The sequence below is a fragment of the Procambarus clarkii genome, chromosome 27 (assembly GCF_040958095.1).
Source record: "Procambarus clarkii isolate CNS0578487 chromosome 27, FALCON_Pclarkii_2.0, whole genome shotgun sequence".
NCBI lineage: Eukaryota > Metazoa > Arthropoda > Malacostraca > Decapoda > Cambaridae > Procambarus > Procambarus clarkii.
The window spans coordinates 31,386,562-31,411,356 of NC_091176.1; the positions used below are offsets into that span (position 1 = coordinate 31,386,562).

Genomic DNA, 24,795 nt, shown 5'->3' on the forward strand with positions numbered 1-24,795 from the left:
TCCTGAACCTAAGACTAGAGACGAAGCTACCGTCGATTGAAATAAGGGTAAAGGGGATTGCTGCGTGCATGCTGACCAAGATATTGACTAGACCTCGAATCAGTTCACTTAAAGACATGATCACTGGGGCACTAACTCTGGACAGAAGAGCCTCCAATGGCAACAGGTGGACCCATTGTGCGATAAACGCCATCGATACATTCGATATGGCAAACACAGTCACTGAGAGGGGTGTCGACGACATACATGCAGACTTTGTTATTCAGGCCCCTTGGGAGTCTCTGCCAGCAGACTTTCAGATTATGGCTCTTGCCGGAAAGAAGAACCAGACACATCCTCATCTGCTCCGTCACTTTGCACAGATGCATATAGAAGCAAACATGGCATCCGACAGCTTCACTTACTTCACGGATGGGTCAGTAGACCAGCAGGGACAAGAAACCGGAGCTGCAGTTAAAGCAGGAAACTCTGTATATAGTTGGAGACTCTCAAATGGGTGTTCGACTTTACAGACTGAGATGCTAGCCATTCAAAAGGCTTTGGAACATGCTCTTGCTGAACACCGACAGCATGTTATCATCCATACAGATTCGAGAACCGCCATTGAAACCTTGCAACAAGGACACATATGTGATAACATCCATCTGATCACCAATGTCTTATCATTCATGCACACACTCCAACGCCAAGGCCGACGGGTCCTTATCAACTGGGTGCCAAGTCATGTGGGACTGTTAGGTAATGACATTGCAGACGAAGCTGCTAAACTTGCTACTAAGAGGAGGAATGTAGACATTTACATACCACAGAGTCTCTCCCAGATGAAGAAAGTGATTCGAAACAGAGCAATGCGAAAGATGTACAGTGACCACGACACAGCAGTTGCAACATCAGGATCTGCGGGTTGGTACAAGGATTCAACCAACTACGAACCACTTAGTTTGATGAACGGGGGCAGTAGAACAACAGAAGTGCACTTACATCGCATCAGGCTTGGATACCCATGTACGTGGGAAATAGGCTTACGGGTTCCGGAAGGTGAGAGGAAATGTCAACACTGTGGAGAAATGCCCGACAGACCACTGGAACATTATCTAACACAGTGCACAGTTACAAACCCGTTAAGATTTCACCTTCGATTCAACAGAGCAGAGGAAGTTGTTAAACACATATGGCAACATCTTACTGAAGCGACCCTACGAGTCATACATACTCATCCTCCGCCCAGGTAAAACAGAAACAAGCATCACTTAGTGGGCCAGCCAGAGGCTTAGGGCCCGCGCAGGATTATCCCTGCTAAAAAGAAGAAAAAAAAAAAACACCTGTCCTCTTAAAAAGAACGTCAACTGTTGCCGTTTGTCTCTACGGCTGTTTTTGGACGTTATTTTGTCTTAAACTACGTCTATTTTCGCTTCCATGGACTCATTAAATTCATTAAATATACGATATAAATGATGCAAACACATAATTAATTAGATAATAACCTTAAATACTTCATTTTCAATCAACCATTTGTTTCTCGTTAAAATACTGAGTAAGATATTAAAAAGGGGAGAAGTTCTGTTTTTACTGCATATATCGACGTTTAAGCCGGATTAGCGCATTTTTCGTGTACATTTTCAATCGGTAATATAAACGGAAAATCAGGAACATTTTAGTTAATTCTAATGAAAACACATTGATTTTTATCATTTTTATTGGAAACAACATTGTCATATGTCTTTTCTTGGACCTAATAATACGAAACCTCTCTCTATGACTTGAAGTTTAAATCCTCATATATGGTAAAATAGTGACTTTTTTCACGTTTTTCATGTAGTGTGATTTTACGTAAATATATTCGTTTTTACCAATATTTCAATACTATTTCTTGTAGTATCACGATATGTGACTTCAACCTGTCCTCTTAAAAAGAACGTCAACTGTTGCCGTTTGACTCTACGGCTGTTTTTGGACGTTATTTTGTCTTAAACTACGTCTATTTTCGCTTCCATGGACTATCTCTTGTTATACAATGAAATACCACACTCTTATTATTCTATAACTCACTGACTCTGATATATGTTCTTCAAGTAAAAATACATATATTTTTGCCTTAATTAGGCCATAATCCAGAAAATTCCAGCCCATCGATCTTTATATTTAGGAAAACATCTAATAAATTTGGAAATGAATTTTTCGTTCGCCGACAGTTTCCTGTTACTATTTAGTCTTTTATGCTTTAATGTCGCTGGTCATTGTGACTTTCCCAGGATTTATATATGTTTTGTAGTAGCATTTAGTCACACTACAGTAATTTAACTAATGGGAAACCTTTATAGTCGTCGTAAATTAGTAATAATCATTTATCAAATAATAAATTAGCAAACATGTACAACTTCTTATGTTACGACTTTTCGGGTAGGCTGTTCTGTTTGTTTACAACCCCAATGTTTCAAAAAACACAATACTTTTAATATATAAGTGACTAAGTATGCTCTAATACATGGTCCTCAATGAAAATTATGGGTTTTTTTTTGTTAATTTGTCCATAATGAATAAGATTCGTTACTGTTGATCTTTATATTAAGAAAAACATCTAAGAAATTTGGTATTGAATTTTCGTTCAAATAAAGTTTCCAGTTACTATTTCCTAGTTATCCTTAAATGTAGGTGGTCATTATTTTACTGTTATGTATATAGAAATTTAGCATTATGCATTTATAATACAGAACAATTTGGTCGTTCCACTGCCTCATAATTATATAAAATACATTGTGACAAATACTTGATAATTAAAATCAGAGTTTTTTGACAACTATAAAAAATCCTGTTGAAATCATGCCGTTTTGAGTTGTCATACGCTTCTTAGTAAATAATATTGTGTAATGTTTGGCACAATTTATCACTGTATTTACAAACTGTTTAGGTATTAATGTATTCATTTTGTTTAATGTGTAATATGTTACTTAATCCTAAACTTCTTTTGCAACATTTATATCAGTTATAAATAATTGTCGCAAAACGGCGTATGAAAAAATAAATTTCCCCAAATGAAATTAGTGTATCGGCGATCGAGCGGCCATATTTAAAAGTGTATACTCTTGTCACTGTTCTGACATTAGTTTTCGATGTACGTATTTCATTTTTGTACCAATGTGTTCGCAATAGAATGTTCTAGAAGAACATAAGTATAAAACGTCACATAAGGATGTGTTCGACCGGCAACATATATAAAAACTACGTCGATTATACTCGTCGTGTCAATAATACAATTGTTTTACCACGCTGATTCAATGTCATACTGTTTTCTCAAATAAGCTCTTCGGCTATTAGAGAAAACGTAAATTTCATGGCGAACATTTGTAAACTATCCCCAAGTAGATCTGATCGAAATTGGAATTTATACAAATATTTATTCTCGTGTTGCCCGCCACTGTCACCCTTGAGTAACCAGAAACGGATATACAGTAAAAACTAGGCTAACTCATCCTAATCCTTGCACAAGCCCTCCAGAATTTCTTTATTGAAGATCAGCAAAAAATTATTGCGCAGCTCATATTATACAGTTTAAGAATGAGATTTCCTTGTTCTAAAGGAATGAAAATGACACTGCCTTAATCTCAGTCGATTAAGGCAGTGTCTGGGATGCTCCCGGTGCCCGTGCCTGGTGCTCGTGCACCAGGCACGGGCGATAGTGTACCTTTAATTGTTCTTTTAGTGTAAATAACGGAATAAAATGTAAGACATAGTATGCAGATCTTTTTCCAGATGTCTTTTTTTTTTCCTAAAGAAAACTAAGATATTGCAAATTTTGCTTAACAAGTACATTAATTATTAACTTTTTGTCGTTATTATTGTTATAATTAAAAGAATTACATCTTGTTTTTTTGCTTATGTACAAAACATAGTCTAATAACCACAGTTCGTTGCCCCTAAATCATCACAACATAACCAGTTTACTCATGTCATCGCCCCTAAATCAACAAAAACAACCAGTGTATTATTGTAAATAATTATATCTTATGATTTCTCAGCAATAGTAAGACATTTTTAAGACTCTAACCTTCGTAAGAAGGTAAGCTCGTATACGAACTGAACGACCGGGCTTCACAACAAAAACATGGCCACATGAGTTGGATTATTCCGGTAATATTGAACTACTCTTCATTGTTATTAGTTTAACAATACTGTTATGGAATGTCATAAGAGTTAGGGAATGTCATAAGAGTAGTCACAGGGCAACCAAAGATACCCAGCTTCTGGGTACGGGATCTTTGCCCGAAACGCTATGCGTGCTAGTGGCTTTACAGTAATAATAATAATTTATTTAGGAAAAATATATACATAGATGCAGAGTTACAGTACAAACATTCTGTTTGATTTATAGATAGAGGTAGTACATACAATACCTAAAGCCACTAGTACGCATAGCGTTTCGGGCAAGATTGTAAAATCATCATTATTCCTATTTTCTCTCTTAACCCCCAGTGTACCATCTCGTATATTAATAAATAAATAACCAGGTTTTTTTATGCGGCTGTGCTGAAAGCCTGACGTAAAATAAATCATTGTGTCGGAGAACAGGAAGCTACAAATTAGGCTTATATTGAGGTTCCCCCCTCCCCCCTTTCCCCCCAATTACAGGTCTGTCTAATTACCACAAGCTACCACAAGCTACACAAGCTTCACAAAGCTTCCTGGCAATACGTTAGTAATGAATAAATATGATATGTTAGGCTGACCTAACCTAACCTAACCTAATCAAACCTAACCAAATCTAACCTAACCAAATCTAACCTAACCAAATCTAACCTAGCTTAACCAAACCAAACCAAACCTAACCTAACCTAACCTAACCGATGCTTGGATCGTCGACTTGATTTGGTGTCACCATTTCTTTATTTTCGTCTAATTTCTTTATAAAGAGATACTTTTTCAGATTAAAATTATGTTTTTTCGTGTTGTACGTTCAGTACCAACATTATAATGAGTAAATATATCTTATTTATTCATTACTAACATATTGCCAGGAAGCTATGTGAAGCTTGTATAGCTTGTGGTAGCTTGTAATTAGACAGACCGCCAATTACTGGTGGAGTAAATCAGCCTAGCCTACTTCTTCCTAGCATAACCTAGCCAACACTAGCCAAGCCTAGTCTACCCTTGCCTAGCCTAGCAAACAGCCCTTGAACCCCCTACTGTTAAGACTCTGCTCTCTGATTGTACCTATGACACCTATTATTAATTTCCTTCTGTATCTTTAGCTCCAGTATGTTGTTATATTATGCTGTGCAAATTTGGGACCTGGCCCTCTAGTATCTTACATATATGTATTATTTGATACCATTCTTGTCTCCTGTCCAGAGAGTACATTTTGAGAGCTTTGAGACGGTCTCAATTATTTAGATGTTTTATCATTTATATGTTTGCTGTTTATGGTCTCTTTATTTCCTCTAATTCAGAGATTTCTCCTGTTCAGAAAGGGGGAGTCAGTACCGAGCAATACTCAAGATGGGACAGCACCAGTTATTTGAATAGCATTAGCATTACTGTGGGTGGGGTCTTTGAATTTTAACATTCTCATAAACCATTCCATTATTTTTCTGGCCGCCTCTATATTTGCTCGGTTATGTTCACAAAGTGTGAGGTCGTCAGACGTCGTAATTCTCAGATCTCTTGCATGTTTTTTCCTTCTTAGAGTAGGTCTGATTGTCCTGTGTTCCTTGTTTCATTGAATTTCCTCGTTTCTACCATACTTCAGCACCTGTAACTTATCACTGTTAAAATCATGTTATTTCTGTTTTTTCAATGTCTCCTACAGTGCCAATTTTCTTGTGTCTTCTGTATCATCTGTAGAGTTTCATTGTTCAAATGTGTTATAAAATACATGCACCACCATCTTAGTGGTGCATATATGCATTCTACCTTGCATTTATATGCAAGGTAGAAAAATATGCATGAAAAAATATATATGAAAAATATGCATTTTTGTTTTTTATAATTAATCTAAACTGATGCTATTGTATATCTGTTAATAATTTATTTTTGTTTTTTTTTAGGTAAAATTTAAATCAGACAACATTATCAATTGCAACATTACAACATTGTCAACAATTCTATCTGAGAGAACATTACAGCAATGGCTTCCAGTAATTCAAGTAAGTTACATTATAATTGTGATTTGTTTATAATATATACTTTAAATTTTATTTTTGTATGTTATTAATTTTATTTGGGTGTAAGTTCATATTATCATTAGATATAGAGTATAAAATCTTAATTTTGTTTTGTCAATTTTGTCTGTTAGAATTGCATATCTATTTCAAACTTTATTAATACCACAAAATGTTAGTTAAGTTGAATATTAATTTAATGTTATTGGAAGATCAAAAAACTTAGTCAAATAAGTATTTGAGTCCCAATTCAATTATTTGCAGTTCACAAATTGCAATTTTGATTTACATTGAAAATTCCAGATTATTCTTCTCTTATTTAAACATATTAAATTTGGTTTACTTGTGTAATTAATAAAATCTGGTGCTGTACAGGTTCTCAATAATACAATCACAATTCTCCGCTCAGTCTTCTGTAGCACTGTACTGCTTTGTGGTCTTTCATTATGCTGCTACTGTGTTTTTTGTACCACTGTATTACATTTTAAACATTTTACTCTTTTTTTATGATTGCCCAGATTATCTTTATTTACAGGCCAGAAGAAACCTTTCCAGCGGTGTTGTCCCATCTGCAGTAATGTCATTAGTGTTCGTCGACATTTCTGCAACTGTGGACACAGCTTTATAGATGAAAAGCGTAAGGGTGATGTAGAGCGGGAGGAGAAATATAAGGAAATGGGTCGAAGAGCTGCTAAGCATCAAAACCTTTGCAGATCATTTAAAGCCATGAAAAAATCTGTAAGTATTTCATGCATTCTGTTATTTCTTCAATTAGAATTGTATCATATTGTATTAATATCCATTCTGTTAGGTTTTAAATTTTCCCACAAATAAACAGATTTTAAGCCATTTGATAATTAATTAGTATTAACATTTTCAATTTTGGTGTATACTGTACTTATTGATGTTAATAATAAAGTAATGTGCATTATATAAGTATTTTTGTGTTATTTTATATTTTTTTAATTTCCATTAGTTATGTAATTATACTTTAATGATATAACTATCAGTAGGTCTCTTAAACTAGGTAAGAAAAGTACATCTTAAGCTACTTCGGTACTTCTGCACTTTTGCAGATGTACCCAATGCTGTATGAGGGAGGGATGCTGTCTGTTTCAGAAGCTTATGGTTATCCCATCTTATATTCTGTAATCATAAAGTTAATCTCTTTTTTTTATAATTGAAGCCATATCTCTTGAACACTGTTCAAATTAACACTAAAAATATTTTAGTTATATTTGTAACTATTTTGTTGTATTGCAGGTCTCTAAGCTACAAGGTGGTGGTTATCAAGTTGCTGTCATCTATTTTAAGGTCTTGAGGTTATCTTGAGATGATTTCAGGGCTTTAGTGTCCCCGCGGCCCGGTCCTCGACCAGGCCTCCACCCCCAGGAAGCAGCCCGTGACAGCTGACTAACACCCAGGTACCTATTTACTGCTAGGTAACAGGGGCATTCAGGGTGAAAGAAACTTTGCCCATTTGTTTCTGCCTCGTGCGGGAATCGAACCCGCGCCACAGAATTACGAGTCCTGCGCGCTATCCACCAGGCTACGAGGCCCACGAGGTCGGCAATAGAAATACCACAAAGGGCATGCTACCAGGAAGTGGTCTGTCAAGCAAAAATGTTAATAATCTCACCGAATTGTTTTATCTTGGTAATTATTATTATTATTATTTTGCATAAGCTAACAATGAAAATCATAAAACCTGCATGTTCCTTTGTGTTGGCAATAATGAAAAGCATTTACATAGTACAGTAGTTTAGTTCATATATTATGCATCCCATATCCATGTTGTTAGCGGTAGTGGAAATGGTTGCAGAGGCACATAATTAATTGGCTCCGGGACTGAACCAAGCAATTCATTTTAGCTAAGCAAGTTTCAATCTTGATGACCTAATTACATAATTCCATGCACATCACCACATTGACAAGGGGCTCGAGACCGACCATGAGTACAGATTTTAAATTAAGCAACTGACATGTGTGGAGAGCTAGTGTCACAATTGATATGTTTATCTTGCACACTGCCTCCATCCAGTGGACAGCGGTGGATAGGTTACAATCACTTAGTTACTACATACAGTTAGCAAACTGGTGATATTTGACCAAGATTTCTGGCAGCAGATCATTTTGAATGAAATATTTCCTCATGTCTTGAACATTTGTTATAGAATTATCCGAATTCACATATCTTTTTTCACTCCATCACATAGTGGAGGAGGGTGTGCAAATAATTTTGACACACTTTACTTTGCATCAGGTCTATATCATCAGATAATGAGACTTCCTTTACATATGGGTACCAAAATTCCCATAATGACATAGTTAATCATTGCTGCCAAATTTCACATTTCAGTGTTTCTTTCAATTAAAGTTTTTTGGAGGACATATTTTGTAATGATGATACCATATTAAATTTACGCATGTTTCTTAATTTTCAGCATACATGCAGGACAATGGATCAAGTGTCAACAAGATACCAACAAATAATATAGATGCCCAAGAAGATATCAACATCAGTGAGGCAAAAGAAAAGAATGGGGAGCAAGAGCTTAAGTTAAACAAAATGAAGAAAAAACGAAGACTGTCTGAAGATTCAACTATTAAAGGTAATAAAAACTCATTCTTCGTTTTTTAAATTCAAAGCAAAACTTGTATATATTTTAGACAAGTTTTTAGGTTCCACAATTACATTACTGATTTGTTGTATAAAGTAGTTGTATTTTATACAGCTGATGAGTCACAATAATGTTGGTGAAGAATGTTGTCCTAACCACACACAAAAAGATGAAAATACAAAGACGTTTCGGTCCGTTCTGGACCACTATTAATTCAATTATTAGTTGTATTATACTTGACTGCTGATATAATTTATTTCATGTATTCCAGTTCACAGTAATATTAAAATTAACATCAGAGCCTGACGGCTCAGTGGACAGTGCTCTGGGTTTGTAATCCTAAGGGTCAAGGTTCTATTTTTATTAGATGCTGAAACAAATGGGCAGTTTCTTTTGCCCTGATGCACCTATTCACCTAACAGTAAATAGGTACTTGGGAGTTAGACAGCTGATATGAGCTGCTTACTGGGAATGTGAGTGTTAAAATTAGGATTAAAGACTTGCCCAAAAAGCTATGCATGCTAGTGTCTGTTCAAGAATGTAAGAAATCTTTTATATATATATATATATATATATATATATATATATATATATATATATATATATATATATATATATATATATACATACACATATATATATGTCGTACCTAGTAGCCAGAACTCACTTCTTGCCCTACTATGCAATCCCCGATTTGCCTAATAGGCCGATTGATTTACTTTATTTTCAATAAATTGTTTCCAATTAGTTTATTTGAATTATTATTATTATATTATATTAGGAACATAAATTATTGACTTAGTTGTGTGAGTATAGGTTACGTTTAGATAGGTTAGGTAGGGTTGGTTAGGTTCGGTCATATATCTACGTTAGTTTTAACTCAAATTTCAAAAAATTAACTTATAAATAATGAAATGGAATGATTTATCATTTCATAAGAAAAAAATGAGAAAAATACATAAATTCAGGAAAACTTGGATTATTAGGCAAATTGGGCTTTGCATAGTAGGCCGAGTATGACGTTCTGGCTACTAGGTACAACATATATATATATATATATATATATATATATATATATATATATATTAGTATATTTTGGTAGCAGTCTTTCCTGTAGACATATATTATTAAATATGACCGAATAAATATTATTAAATATTCGGTCATATTTAATAATATATATATATATATATATATATATATATATATATATGTCGTACCTAGTAGCCAGAACGCACTTCTCGGCCTACTATGCAAGGCCTGATTTGCCTAATAAGCCAAGTTTTCATGAATTAATTATTTTTCGACTACCTAACCTACCTAACCTAACCTAACCTAACTTTTTCGGCTACCTAACCTAACCTAACGTATAAAGATAGGTTAGGTTAGGTTAGGTAGGGTTGGTTAGGTTCGATCCTATATCTGCGTTAATTTTAACTCCAATAAAAAAAAATTGACCTCATACATAATGAAATGGGTAGCTTTATCATTTCATAAGAAAAAAATTACAGAAAATATATTAATTCAGGAAAACTTGGCTTATTAGGCAAATTTGGCCTTGCATAGTAGGCTGAGAAGTGCGTTCTGGCTACTAGGTACGACATATATATATATATATATATATATATATATATATATATATATATGTCGTACCTAGTAGCCAGAACTCACTTCTCAGCCTACTATTCAAGGCCCGATTTGTGTTTTTCAAGAGATCCACAACCTTTAAGCACCTTTTTGCATTATTATTTTTGTATCAACCCATGTATATCTTGTAACCATCAAATGCATAATAAAGCACAAAAAATAAAAAAGGAAGGGGGTGGTAGGAGAAAAGCACACAGAAACTGTATTGGAGGGGATCTAAACATTCCCTCTAATGCGTTATGCGTGGTTTCCTCCGAGGCTATGGGTCCCCCATCTTCCAGCTAGAGGTGGTACTCCCTTCTATATATAAAAAAAAAAAAAAAAAAAAAAAAAAAAAAAAAAAAAAAAAAAAAAAAAAAAAAAAAAAAAATATATATATATATATATATATATATATATATATATATATATATATATATATATATATATATATATATATATATGTCGTACCTAGTAGCCAGAACTCACTTCTCAGCCTACTATGCATGGCCCGATTTGCTCAATAAGCCAAGTTTTCATGAATTAATTGTTTTTCGATTACCTAACCTACCTAACCCAACCTAACCTAACTTTTTCGGCTACCTAACCTAACCTAACCTATAAAGATAGGTTAGGTTAGGTTAGGTAGGGTTGGTTAGGTTCGGTCATATATCTGCGTTAATTTTAACTCCAATAAAAAAAATTGACCTCATGCATAATGAAATGGGTAGCTTTATCATTTCATAAGAAAAAAATTTGAGAAAATATATTAATTCAGGAAAACTTGGCTTATTAGGCAAATTGGGCCTTGCATAGTAGGCTGAAAAGTGTGTTCTGGCTACTAGGTACGACATATATATATATATATATATATATATATATATATATATATATATATATATATATATATATATATATATATATTATATATGTGGTACCTAGTAGCCAGAACTCACTTTTTGGCCTACTATGCAAGGCCCGATTTGCCTAATAAGCCAATTTTTCCTGAATTAATATATTTTTTCTAATTTTTTTCTTATGAAATGATAAAGCTAACCCATTTCATTATGTATGAGGTCAATTTTTTTTTATTGGAGTTAAAATTAACGTAGATATATGACCGAACCTAACCAACCCTACCTAACCTAACCTATCTCTATAGGTTAGGTTTGGTTAGGTAGCCGAAAAAGTTAGGTTAGGTTAGGTTAGGTAGGTTAGGTAGTCGAAAAACAATTAATTCATGAAAACTTGGCTTATTAGGCAAATCGGGCCTTGCATAGTAGGCTGAGAAGTGCGTTCTGGCTACTAGGTACAACATATATATATATATATATATATATATATATATGTCGTACCTAATAGCCAGAACGCACTTCTCAGCCTACTATTCAAGGCCCGATTTGCCTAATAAGCCAAGTTTTCATGAATTAATGTTTTTTCGTCTACCTAACCTACCTAACCTAACCTAACCTAGCTTTTTTTGGCTACCTAACCTAACCTTACCTATAAATATAGGTTAGGTTAGGTTAGGTAGGGTTTGTTAGGTTCGGTCATATATCTACGTTAATTTTAACTCCAATAAAAAAAAATTGACCTCATACATAGAGAAAAGGGTTGCTTTATCATTTCATAAGAAAAAAATTATAGTAAATATAATAATTCAGGAAAACTTGGCTTATTAGGCAAATCGAGCCTTGAATAGTAGGCTGAGAAGTGAGTTCTGGCTACTAGGTACGACATATATATATATATATATATATATATATATATATATATATATATATATATATATATATATATATATATATATATTTCATTTATTTATTTATTTATTTATTTATATACAAGAAGGTACATTGGGTTTGTGAGAATACATAGCATAGTATTTACAATTTTGTAAAGCCACTAGTATGCGCAGCGTTTCAGGCAGGTCCTTTATCTAATAGATAATTTTAATTAGGTAAATTCTAGCAGAATTAATAAAATAACAAATACATTGCAAGAAAAAAAATGAGATGAGAGAGAATAGTAGGTATATTAAAGCCCATTGGTATATTAAAGCTCTGATTGATTACACTGACAGCTTGATTGGTAATTTAAACAAGATTAATAGACACCATACAGCAGTTTGACAGCACATATAAGAAGACAGCAATGATAACAATGGTAAAGATGTTCGGATCGGGTACATAAAAATTTGGAAATTGGGTAGCAATAGATACAGTGCAATTTTAAAGCAAAATGTAAAAAACTATGAAGATGAAATTAGGTACTTTTTTGTATTGTTTATGAATGACGCAAAAGTTGGACAGCTTTTAAATTCAATAGGGAGTGAGTTCCATGGACTGGGTCCGTTTGTTTATATATATATATATATATATATATATATATATATATATATATATATATATATATGTCGTACCTAGTAGCCAGAACGCACTTCTCAGCCTACTATGCAAGGCCAAATTTGCCTAATAAGCCAAGTTTTCCTGAATTAATATATTTTCTCTAATTTTTTTCTTATGAAATGATAAACCTACCCATTTCATTATGTATGAGGTCAATTTTTTTTTATTGGAGTTAAAATTAACGTAGATATATGACCGAACCAAACCAACCCTACCTAACCTAACCTAACCTATCTCTATAGATTAGGTTCGGTTAGGTAGCCGAAAAACGTAGGTTAGGTTAGGTTAGGTAGGTTAGGTAGTCGAAAAAACATTAATTAATGAAAACTTGGCTTATTAAGCAAATCGGGCCTTGCATAGTAGGCTGAGAAGTGCGTTCTGGCTACTAGGTACGACATATATATATATATATATATATATATATATATATATATATATATATATATATATATATATGTCGTACCTAATAGCCAGAACGCACTTCTCAGCCTACTATTCAATGCCCGATTTGCTTAATAAGCCAAGTTTTCATGAATTAATGTTTTTTCGTCTACCTAACCTACCTAACCTAACCTAACCTAGCTTTTTTTGGCTACCTAACCTAACCTTACCTATAAATATAGGTTAGGTTAGGTTAGGTAGGGTTGGTTAGGTTCGGTCATATATCTACGTTAATTTTAACTCCAATAAAAAAAAATTGACCTCATACATAGAGAAAAGGGTTGCTTTATCATTTCATAAGAAAAAAACTATAGTAAATATATTAATTCAGGAAAACTTGGCTTATTAGGCAAATCGGGCCTTGAATAGTAGGCTGAGAAGTGAGTTCTGGCTACTAGGTACGACATATATATATATATATATATATATATATATATATGTATATGTATATGTATATATATATATATATATATATATATATATATATATATAAATATATATATATATATATATATATATATATATATATATACATAATATATATATATATATATATATATATATATATATATATATATATATATATGTCGTACCTAGTAGCCAGAACGCACTTCTCAGCCTACTATACAAGGCCCGATTTGCCTAATAAGCCAAGTTTTCATGAATTAATTGGTTTTCGACTACCTAACCTACCTAACCTAACCTAACCTAACTTTTTCGGATACCTAACCTAACCTAACCTATAAAGATAGGTTAGGTTAGGTTAGGTAGGGTTGGTTAGGTTCGGTCATATATCTACGTTAATTTTAACTCCAATAAAAAGAAATTGACCTCTTTCATAATGAAATGGGTAGCTTTATCATTTCATAATAAAAAAATTAGAGAAAATATATTAATTCAGGAAAACTTGGCTTATTAGGCAAATCGGGCCTTGCATAGTAGGCTGAGAAGTGCATTCTGGCTACTAGGTACGACATATATATAATATATATATAATATATATATATATATATAATATAGGAGGGGTACCACCTCTGGTGCAAATGTAGGGACCCATAGCCTCGGAGAAGAAAATAAAGAGTACTCAGAGAAGACCTTGTGGATCCTCACTGAACACTTTGATATTTTCTTCTCCTACCACCCCTATTCTTTTGTTAAGTGTGTATATTTATCTAACTTTATTTGAAAATGTCATTACACAAAAAAAGTTACAATATTGATTACATACAGGGTACAAGGCTGCTTGTCACAAGTTGAATAGCTCCTCCAGCTCCTCAGATGGCGGGCAGGAACCATGGATGCAGTGAGCATTTCCTCTCTGGATTGCCACACTAAGGCGCTGAAAAAGAAAACTGGCAGCTCTGGGGTCTCTAGTTGTTTCGATTAGCTTAGACCCCAACTCCTTTAAAAAGCTAGCAGCACTTTTACCCCAGGCACCAAGTGTCTCTGAGGCAATGGGGACAAAATTGTAGTGGTGCTCAAGGTCTCTGTATTTACGTGACTTGGCCGCTTCCCGGTGATTGGCAGCTCCTCCTGCTTGTGTAGCACTGAAGTCAACATAGGTACTGGCCAAAGTTGAAACGCAAGTGTAGTCCCACACCAACTGTCTACCATTCTTCCAGGGGTTCACCGTAATTCCGTCTGGGCGACCGACAGGCTCATCAGAGTTGCGGGACATTAGGTAACGGGGCTCTCTCTCTGCTGGACAACCGGCTGTGGTAAGGCTCCTCTTAATAATGTCATTAACCTCGCCGTGTCTTGCATGCCATCCTCCCGTCCTTTGGCAAAGAAGGCCATGCCGTCCGTATCTGTCGGCCTCTGCCTCGCCGCAAATACACCTGTATTTGGTGTGGATTGGGGCAGCTAGGCGGAGAGCCACGGCAATTCGGAGGGCCTGCGGTGTGAGACGGGTGCCGGTTGCTGACATTGGGGTTGCTAATAGGAAATCACCTGCATGGGGAGCTGCTACAGCTCTAAGTCGGGCAGTGTCATGTGGTGTCGTCGCAGCTTCTAGCAAAGTTGCAGCTTCTTGGTCGGCAATGGGGCGATCCCAGCAGGATTGCTTATGGGCTTCAGAAGGCGGTGGTTGGGGTGCTGGTCCTGCGAGAGAGACCCATTTGGTTGTGCAGTCTGTGAAGCTGGGATCATGTACCCCAGCCTGTTGAACTAGGTGCTCAGGTAGGATTTCCTTCACCAGGTTGTCAGACCCCACTGAAGAGGACAGGAATGCTGGTACAGCAATTTGTGTTGCTGTGCGCACGCCAAGGCCCCCGAGTCTGACAGGAAGGGAGGCCTGTTTCCACTGTGAGTCGCTGAGGGAAAGATTGAGGGCTTTTTCTAGTGTTGATTTCAGCAAGCTGTCATACTCTTCTAATTTAATATTGTTGAAAGATGGCGAACATCTTAGAAAGTAGGTCAGCCTGGGAAGGGACAAGCATCTGGTGATGAGGTAAAGTGCATCATGAGCATCGATGTCTTCAATCCTCTCGTTCATCCTCTTCAGGTCAGTGATCTTCTTACCAAGGACCCCGTCGATGGCATTCCTTCCAAGAGGAGCACCTAGGAGTGTGCTGTCCTCAGGGTTGGTTGTATGAATGTCAGGCAAAACAACCTTTATTTGCTCTATTATGTGCTGGTTGGTGGAGGTTATTTCGCACTTGGAAGGGTTCAGGGTGAGGCCTAGGCTTGCTCCTTGCTCCTGGATTATTCTTATGTCGTCCAAGAGTGAGGCTGGGGAGCCGGCTAGAGTACCATCATCCAAAAACCAAATGTTGAGCTCACTGGACAGGTTATCGGTGACTTCCTTGATAACTAGGCAGAACAGAAAAGGAGCAAGGGGGTCACCTTGTTGGACACCTTCTTGTGATTCAATTTCATGTTCCCCAAAAAGCAGAGTTAGATTCTTGCTGTAGCATGAGTTTACAAACGGGTAGAGGGAAGGAAAAAGGCGATGAACTGCACTGAGTACTGCATCCCTTCTAACCAGATTGAAAGCATTTTTGAAGTCCAACTTTATCAGGGCTTTTTCATTCGTAATGTTGGCAATGTAGGCTCTAGCTGCATGAGCCGCTGCCTCACACCCTTGGGGAATGCCAAACCCAAGCTGTTTTGGCTTCAGCATGTCGGCTGCTGCTTGACTGACTGCTCTAGCTGCAGCCTTAGCGACGAGACGCCGGAGTGAATTGCCGACAGCTATCGGTCTGATTCCTCCATCTTTTTTCCTCAGGGCACAGAGGGTAGCGCCAAAAAAGAGAGGCCGTATGGTCTCTGGTATGTTGCCAGCTAGACATGTGTTGGCGAATCTAGTTAGTTCCACCAGGAGGCCCTGTGCAATGTCTCCCAGTGCAGGGTTGAGCATTTGTTTGATGTGGTTGGGTCGTAGTCCTGTGAACCCACCTGCTGATCCTGGTGGGAAGGATAAAGCTGCTTTGTGCACCATGGATTCGAGCACACACAGGGGTTCTGCTCTGGTGACACCGACTAGGGGGACACTGTCGTCACGAGGAGCTCTGGGTGGGTGTTTTTCCCTCAGGGCTTGTGCTGTATCGGCATCCCTGGTGGCAACTGTCTTCACTGGTGATGACTCTGATCGCCCCTATTGTGTTGCCTTCTTCTATTTTCTTGCTGACTGTTGCTCTGATTTTGGATGCCTCGGTTCTGCTGTTGATACCTTTCCTGCGGTGGGTGTTTTTGGCACGGGTGGGGAGGGGTGCCTGGTTGTCCTCTCTAGGAAAACTATTTATAGCCATAATGACCGAGGAAGCTAGTGATTTGTCTCTCCTTGCCTATATATATATATATATATATATACTATATATATATATATATATATATATATATATATATATATATATATATATATATATATATATATATATATATATATATATATATATATATATATATATATATATATATTGTCTCTCCTATATATATATATATATAATATATATATATATATATATATATATATATATATATATATATATATATATATATATATATATATATATATATATATATTGTCTCTCCTATATATATATATATATAATATATATATATATATATATATATATATATATATATATATATATATATATATATATATATATATATATATATATATATATATATATAAAATCCAACCTGAAGTTCATGCCTTCTTTACCCAACAAAGTCTCATCCGTTTATCAAAGAATTTTTAAATATATTTTCATATATTGATTTATTGGGGTTCTATTACATGGCCAGGAAGAATTTCAGATCCGGATTAACATTAAGAAATATTTTTTTGTACATTTATATAGAACAATTTCTTTAGTATTTTACCATCCATGTATTTAAAAGCAATTATGAAGTTAGAAAGAGTAGCATAGGCTCCTCGCACAACATTCTTTATGTGGTCCTCAGGTGATACTTTTCTATCTAGAACATCCCTAGATCTCTTTTTTTTATCTGAATTTTTTAAGGATTTCTCACATAATTTATAGGTTGTGTGGGGTCTATGTTCTCCTATTGCACATTCCATAACATGACATTTATTCACATTAAATTCCATTTGCCAAGTGGTGCTCCATACACTTATTTTGTCCAGGTCATCTTGAAGGGCATGCCAATCATCTAAGTTTCTTGTTCTTCCTATTATTTTAGCATCATCAGCAAACATGTTCATATAATTCTGTATTTCATCTGGTAGATTGTTTATGTAGACAATGAACATCTTCGGTGCAAGATCTGAGCCCTGTGGTACTCCACTTGTAACATTTCTCCAGTCTGATACATTGCCTCTGATTACTGCCCTCATTTTCCTATTAGTCAGAAAAGTTTTCATCCATGTTAGAAGCTTACCTGTCACCCCTCCAATATTTTCCAGTTTCCGGAACAACCTCTTTATGTGGAACTCTATCAAAAGCGTTTTTTAGGTCCAGATAGATGCAGTCAACCCAACCATCTCTTTCCTGTAAAATCTCTGTTGCTCGATCATAGAAACTGAGTAAATTCGATACACCGGATCTTCTAGATCAAAAACCATACTGGCTGTCTGATATTATATCATTTCTCCCCCAGTGTTCTACCCATTTAGTTTTTGTTATTTTTTTCAATATTTTGACATTACACTTGTCAATGATACAGGTCTATAATTGAGTGGGTCTTCTCTGCTGTCACTTTTGTAGATTTGAAGTATTGTGTTTGTGTGTGTAGCATGTGCATTAATTCAAGTAGAGTGGCTGTGTGTTATCTGTAGCTGCAGCTGTAGAGAAACACAATTTTTGTTTAATGAGGATATATATTTTATTCAGGTTTTCCTTATTTTCAGTTCACATTCAGGAAAATCAAAAGAGGAAGATCAGGGAAGCGAAAGACAAGAATGTAGAGCAAGAGGATAAGTCCTTGAAAAAAATGAAGAAACACCGACTTTCTCAAGATACAACTGTGACAGGTAATCAAAACTCATTCTTCGATTTCTAAGCAAAACTTGTACTCACCTAGTTGTGTTTGCAGGGGTTGAGGATTGGCTCTATGGTCCTGTGTTTCAACTGTCAATCAACTGGTGTATATATTCTTGGGCCATTCCTCCAGTTTGTCCAGTTTTAGTTATAAATTTTAAAGATTTAAAAATTGTAAAGTAATATAAACTTAATGGTAATTTAAGTAATGAAAACTTATTGGAACTTAAAGTAAAAATGAACTGGAATAATTAATAACAATGGATGACCAATAAAAGTCAAAAAGCAATTATGAAATCTATAAAATGAATAGCTTACTTACTATAATATAATAAGTACACTATAGTTTAATATTAAAGTTACACTAAAACACTAAAACAAAATGTGGTAGATTAAATTGAGATACACTGAGGTACACTGGATGATAAAGTGTATACTAGAGGACACAGGCAAAGCCAGTGTACTATGGAACAAGGAAGTAAAAAAAGAAAAAAGAGACAATAATAAAGAAGACCCATTTTTTTTTTTAAGTTAAAACCTTTTGAAAGGAAAGGCAGAGCTAAAGTACACATTGGTAGTTAAATGAGGTTATAATTTGAACTCTGGTTATTCAGCAGCTATCCCACAGTCATTCAGGAGAATTGAGGTGAGCTTCAGTTGTTATAAAATAGGTTTTTCCAGTGTCAGTCCCCTTAGCTATAATTATATTGTCTCCCACAAAACAATGTTTATTTACAGGGGAATTTTTCCAGAAACCCCGCAGTTTAAATAAGAGATTTTGTCTGAACCTGGTCAGACATTTATTCACATAAACTTTTGATTTACTAGAGACTGCAGATTTGAAAAGGTCTGACTTGCGGAAGCAGCTATCTAGTTTAACTCAAATTCTCCTGTTATTTATACCCTCCTGTTGATTTGATACCCACTCTATAAGCTGATTTGATGTCACTAGTTTTGATTGAATATTTTGATCATATCTTGGATATTTTGATCTTTGGGGAATATATTTCAATATTTGGATCATACCTTGGATCATTTGGTCTTGGGGGAAAGACCATCATGCATTCATTCATTAATTCATGATGGTCTTGGGAGAAGTTTGTGAATGAATGAATGGAGGTTTTGGGGAGGCTTCAAGTGTGCTTTTTGGACCTGGCGAGTCTTTGGTTCCTGTCCCATCTCAAGAATATCTGATCATATATTCAAAGCTCTTTTTGTTATTTGGCAGTCTACCAGCTGTCAACTATTTGTTGTGATGTGTTTTGTTAATATATATTTTGTTTAGAATATACTGTATGGAAACCAGGGATACAAATATTGTATAGCTACAAATATAAAAAATAATAATTTAAATATAAAGTACTTGTTATATATTCTCAAATAATTATTATATAAGTGTGCAATGAATTGATGTGTGCTGTATTTGCAGAGCATCAAATCATGTAGATGGTAGGGCAAGTACCTTGAGGTGCTTCCGGGGCTTAGCGTCCCCGCGGCTCGGTCGTCGACCAGGCCTCCTGGTTGCTGGACTGATCAATCAGGCTGTTGGATGCGGCTGCTCGCAGCCTGATGTATGAGTCACAGCCTGGTTGATCAGGTATCCTTTGGAGGTGCTTATCCAGTTCTCTTGAACACTCTGAGGGGTTTGCCAGTTATGCCCCTTATGTGTAGCGGAAGCGTGTTGAACAGTCTCAGGCCTCTGATGTTGATAGAGTTCTCTCTCAGAGTACCTGTTGCACTTCTGCTTTTCAATGGGGGTATTCTGCACATCCTGCCATGTCTTCTGGTCTCATGTGATGTTATTTCTGTGTGCAGGTTTGGGACCAGCCCCTCTAATATTTTCCACGTGTAAATTATTATGTATCTCTCCCGCCTGTGCTCAAGGGAGTACAGATTTAGGCTCTTTAGTCGGTCCCAATAGTTTAGATGTGTTACTTTTTTTACTGAGTAATAATTTTTACTGATGGTTTACTGAGTGGATTCTAGCAGTAAAGGTTCTCTACACGCTCTTCAGGTCAGCAATTTCTCCAGCTTTGAAAGGGGCTGTCATTGTGCAGCAGTACTCCACTCTAGAGAGCACAAGCATTTTGAAAAGTATCATCATCGGTATAGGATCTCTAGTGTGAAAAGTTCTTGTTATCCAACCTGTCATTTTTCGTGCAGTTGTGACGGCTACTTTATTGTGTTCTTTAAAGGTAAAGTCTTCAGACATGAGTACACCCAGATCCTTGACATTGCCTTTTCGTTCTATGTTATGATTTGCTCGAGTTTTTTACGTGGTTGCCGTTTTTATATTTTCATTTTGTCCATAGCGCATGAGCTGGAACTAATCTTCGTTAAACACCATATTATTTTCTGTAGCCCATAGAAAGACCTGATCTACATCTGATTGGAGGTTTGCTGTGTCCTCTATGTTGCCTACTCTCATGAAGATCCTAGTGTCATCTGCAAAGGATGATACAGTGCTATAGGTTGTGTTCTTGTCTATGTCCGATATGAGGATGAGAAAAAGTACTGGAGCAAACACAGTACCCTGGGGGACTGAGCTCTTCACGGTTGATGGGCTGGATTTTATTTTGTTGACTATTACACATTGTGTTCTGTTAGTCAGGAAATTGTAGATCCATCTACCTATTTTTCCGGTAATTCCTTTTGAACGCATTTTATGTGCAATAACACCATGGTCATTTATCAAAAGCTTTTGCGAAATCTTTGTAAATTACATCAGCATTTTGTTTGTCTTCCATAGCATCTAATGCCATATCATAGTGGTCCAGCAACTGCGACAGGCAAGAGCGCCCTGTTCTGAAACCATGTTGTCCGGGGTTATGCAGATGCTGTGATTCCATGTATTTTGTGATCTTACTTCTTAGCACTCTCTCAAAATTTTTTATGATGTGCGATGTTAGTGCTATCGGTCTAATTTTTTGCCTCTGCCTTATTTCCTCCTTTATGAAGTGGTGCTATCTCTGCTGTTTTTAGTATATCAGGGATAACGCCAGTATCTAGGCTTTGTCTCCACATAATGTGGAGGGCCTGTGTTAGTGATTTTTTACAGTTCTTGATGAATATGGAGTTCCAAGAATCCGGGCCTGGTGCAGAGTGCATAGGCATACTGTTTATGGCTTCTTCAAAATCCAGTGGGGATAGGGTGACGTCTGATATATGATTTGATGTTGGTATCATATCCATGAAAAACTCATTTTGGTTAGAAATCTTTAGTGCGTTTAATGGCTCGCAGAAAACAGTCGTATTGCTTCCTCAGTAGCTCGCTCATTTCTTTGTTGTCATCGGTGAAAGTTCCATCTCCCTTTCGCAGGGGCCCGATACTAGATGTGGTTTTTGATCTTGATTTTGCATAGGAGAAAAAATATTTCGGATTCCTCTCTATTTCACTGATGGCCTTTTGCTCTCTTTGCCTCTCCCGGGTTTTGTATGATTCTTGTAGCTTGAGTTCAATTGTTTCTATTTCTCTACATAACCTTCTTCGCCGTTCTTGAGATAGGGTGCGACTCAAGTTGTTCCGCGATTCGCTTTCTTTGCCTATATAGGGAACGACGTTCTCGTTCCAATCTGCATCTCTTCCTCTTTTTTCTTAGGGGTATGCGGTTTAAACATATTTTTAGTGCTACTGAGCTTATTTTTTCCAGGCACTGGTTCAGATATGCATTTTCTAGCTGTTCTTCCCAGTTTATTTCTGTGCAGTCCTTGTTTATTTGCTCCCAGTTTATCTATTTATTATTGAAGTTGAATTTGCTGAAATCTCCTCCACCGGGAATCTGGACTGGTTTTGAAGGTCTATTCCCCATGGTTGTCATAACTTCAATTAAGTTGTGATCTGAGTAACAGGTATTTGTTATCATTATGTTCCTGATCAATTCATCATTATTAGTGAAAATTTTGGTCCAGCGTGTTCTTTATAGTTGGTTTTTTTATTTGCTGGTTTAAGGCAAACCTGTCGCACATCCGTAGCAGGTCATTTGCATGTGCCTGTTCATTTAGGCTACTTCCTGGTATTCTTTCTGATATTACTGTATTAGCCAGGTGCTTCCATTTCAGGTGCCGTAGGTTGAAGTCCCCAAGCAGGATGATGTTCGGAGCTGGATTTGTGAGGTTTTCCAAGCAGTGTTCTATTTTCATTAGTTGGTGTTTAAACTGCTGAGGGTTTGCCTCCGGTGACTTATATACAAAGACAATAAGTACATTTAGGATCTCTATTTTGATTATCAGCACTTCCACCATATCATTTGAGGTGTTTAGCAGCTCAGTACAGATGAGTGTGTCTTTGATGTAGAGGCTGACCCCACCCTGAAGCCGGTGTTTCCTATCACATTTGAAAAGATTGTACTCTGAGATCCATATTTCACCATCATGGTAGTCCGGCATTCCGGCAATATTTCTTATAGTCGCTGGGAGAACGTTGAACAACCGCGGACCTCTGATGTTTATACAGTGCTCTGATTGTGCCTATGGCACCTCTACACTATTTGGAAGAATACACACACACTGGGTACTGGGGTGGGCCTACCTCCAAATGGCCCCTTGGTAAAAGTAAACCAATTTTAACTCAAATAATCTATGCTAGGATTCTTGGAAACCATTGTGGCACCACAATTGCCCTTCTTGGTCTCTGTCTACCGATTGTTGTAATGCCTGGTGGCCTCTGTCTACAGACTACTATTGTTCCAAATTTATGTGATTTTGGTGTTTTGTTTTTTGCAAGAAATAAATATTTATTATATATGTTATGTTTTCCACATTTTCAGCTCATCTGTGTCTACTTACTGCTGAAGCAAGTACCTTCATCAGGGTTCCCAAAGATCATATCTTAGAAGGGTCGAAGACGTCCATTATTTTGAAGCCATCAAATAGAAAAGAAGAAAGAAATAATTTGAAGATAGTCAAGAAGGAAGATGTACCTGTTGGAAGAGGGCAAGTCATGATGGTTCAGAAGAAAATAACGCACAATTTGTCTGATAGCAGATAATAAACTATTTTTTGATAATGTAATTGAGTCAGAGGTGACTCCCATCAATCTTACTTCCTTTACAGAATAATATAATTTCTATGAAAAAATTCCTAAGTATTTATGTAACATATATGATATATTTTTTTAATAAAATCAATAAACTTGTGTTTAAAGTCAGTAGTCCATATATTAATTTATCAATTCATCCTTGTGCAGTATGTGCAGTACCACAGCCTGGGTGTGGTACTGCACATACTGCACATGTGTGCTTCTCTCAGAAGTTCCTGTTGCACCTCTGCTTTTCAACGGGGGTATTCTGCACATCCTGTCATACCTTCTTGTTTCATGTGATGTTATTTACGTGTGCAGGTTATTTCTGTGTGATGGTTGTAATTTCAGATTTTTGTTGATTAATTTGGAGTAGGGGTAATTAAGGGTGGTGGGTCCCCAAGCACAGTTATATATATATATATATATATATATATATATATATATATATATATATATATATATATATATATATATATATATTAGTATACTTTGGTAGCAGTCTTTCCTTTAGACATATTATTAAATATGACCGGAAAAGTAAGATTAATAATTCTAACACGAATTTTCTCAATATTTCTTATGTTTCTTTTCACTGTTGATGGTAACTGAAAAATCAATTCTCCAAAATTCATTTTTATTTCTAGTCTGACGCGATACTTGAACGCGTTTTGTAATAACTTATTACGTTTTCAAAGAATTTTAGTATACACACACACAACTATAACCTGCAAACACTAAACAGAGTTCTTACTTATGCTATGATTTAAACAGCTTTCATTTTATACCCGCATATCACCTCACCCAAAATGACGAGGTCGTGCGATGCGTGGGAGGAGGAAAGGAAGGCTGGTAGAACAATTTGGGAGGCTGTGCGGACACTAAGGCCGCTGAGTCTTACAGGAAGGGTTGCATGCTCCCAATGAGAGTCGTCCAATGGCAGGTTAAGGACTTTCACCAGCATGGACCTCAGAAGGGTGTCATACACATTTAACTTAGGGCTGCTGTAGGATGGAGAACATCTCAGAAAGTAGGTCAACTTAGGGAGAGACAGGCATCTTGTGAGGAGAAAGAAAGCAT

General features: G+C 36.0%; 2 protein-coding genes across 2 annotated transcripts in view; both read left to right on the forward strand.

The window, feature by feature from the left end:
* LOC138369221 (uncharacterized) overlaps positions 1-7,487 on the forward strand; it is a 134,993-nt gene extending 127,506 nt beyond the window's left edge. Inside the window, exons 2-3 of the mRNA XM_069332162.1 lie at positions 6,691-6,893; positions 7,419-7,487. Of these exons, the coding sequence (XP_069188263.1) occupies positions 6,691-6,893; positions 7,419-7,487 (272 nt within the window). The remainder of the gene's footprint in view (positions 1-6,690; positions 6,894-7,418) is intronic.
* On the forward strand, positions 3,943-23,746 carry LOC123774188 (uncharacterized). Its single transcript, XM_069332536.1, has 7 exons — positions 3,943-4,128; positions 6,042-6,140; positions 6,691-6,893; positions 7,419-7,811; positions 8,600-8,767; positions 18,569-18,691; positions 23,465-23,746. The coding sequence occupies exons 4-7, from the start codon at positions 7,748-7,750 to the stop codon at positions 23,683-23,685; spliced, it is 576 nt and encodes a 191-aa protein (XP_069188637.1). The 5' UTR covers positions 3,943-4,128; positions 6,042-6,140; positions 6,691-6,893; positions 7,419-7,747; the 3' UTR covers positions 23,686-23,746.
* The last annotated feature ends 1,049 nt before the right edge of the window (positions 23,747-24,795 follow it).

Bases quoted from the DNA above. Each gene is read 5' to 3' on its own strand.
- LOC123774188 (XM_069332536.1), top strand. From the start codon at position 7,748: ATGCTACCAGGAAGTGGTCTGTCAAGCAAAAATGTTAATAATCTCACC. The intron at 8,768-18,568 runs GTAATAAAAACT...CCTTATTTTCAG, and splicing joins TGAAGATTCAACTATTAAAG to TTCACATTCAGGAAAATCAA. The intron at 18,692-23,464 runs GTAATCAAAACT...CCACATTTTCAG, and splicing joins TCAAGATACAACTGTGACAG to CTCATCTGTGTCTACTTACT.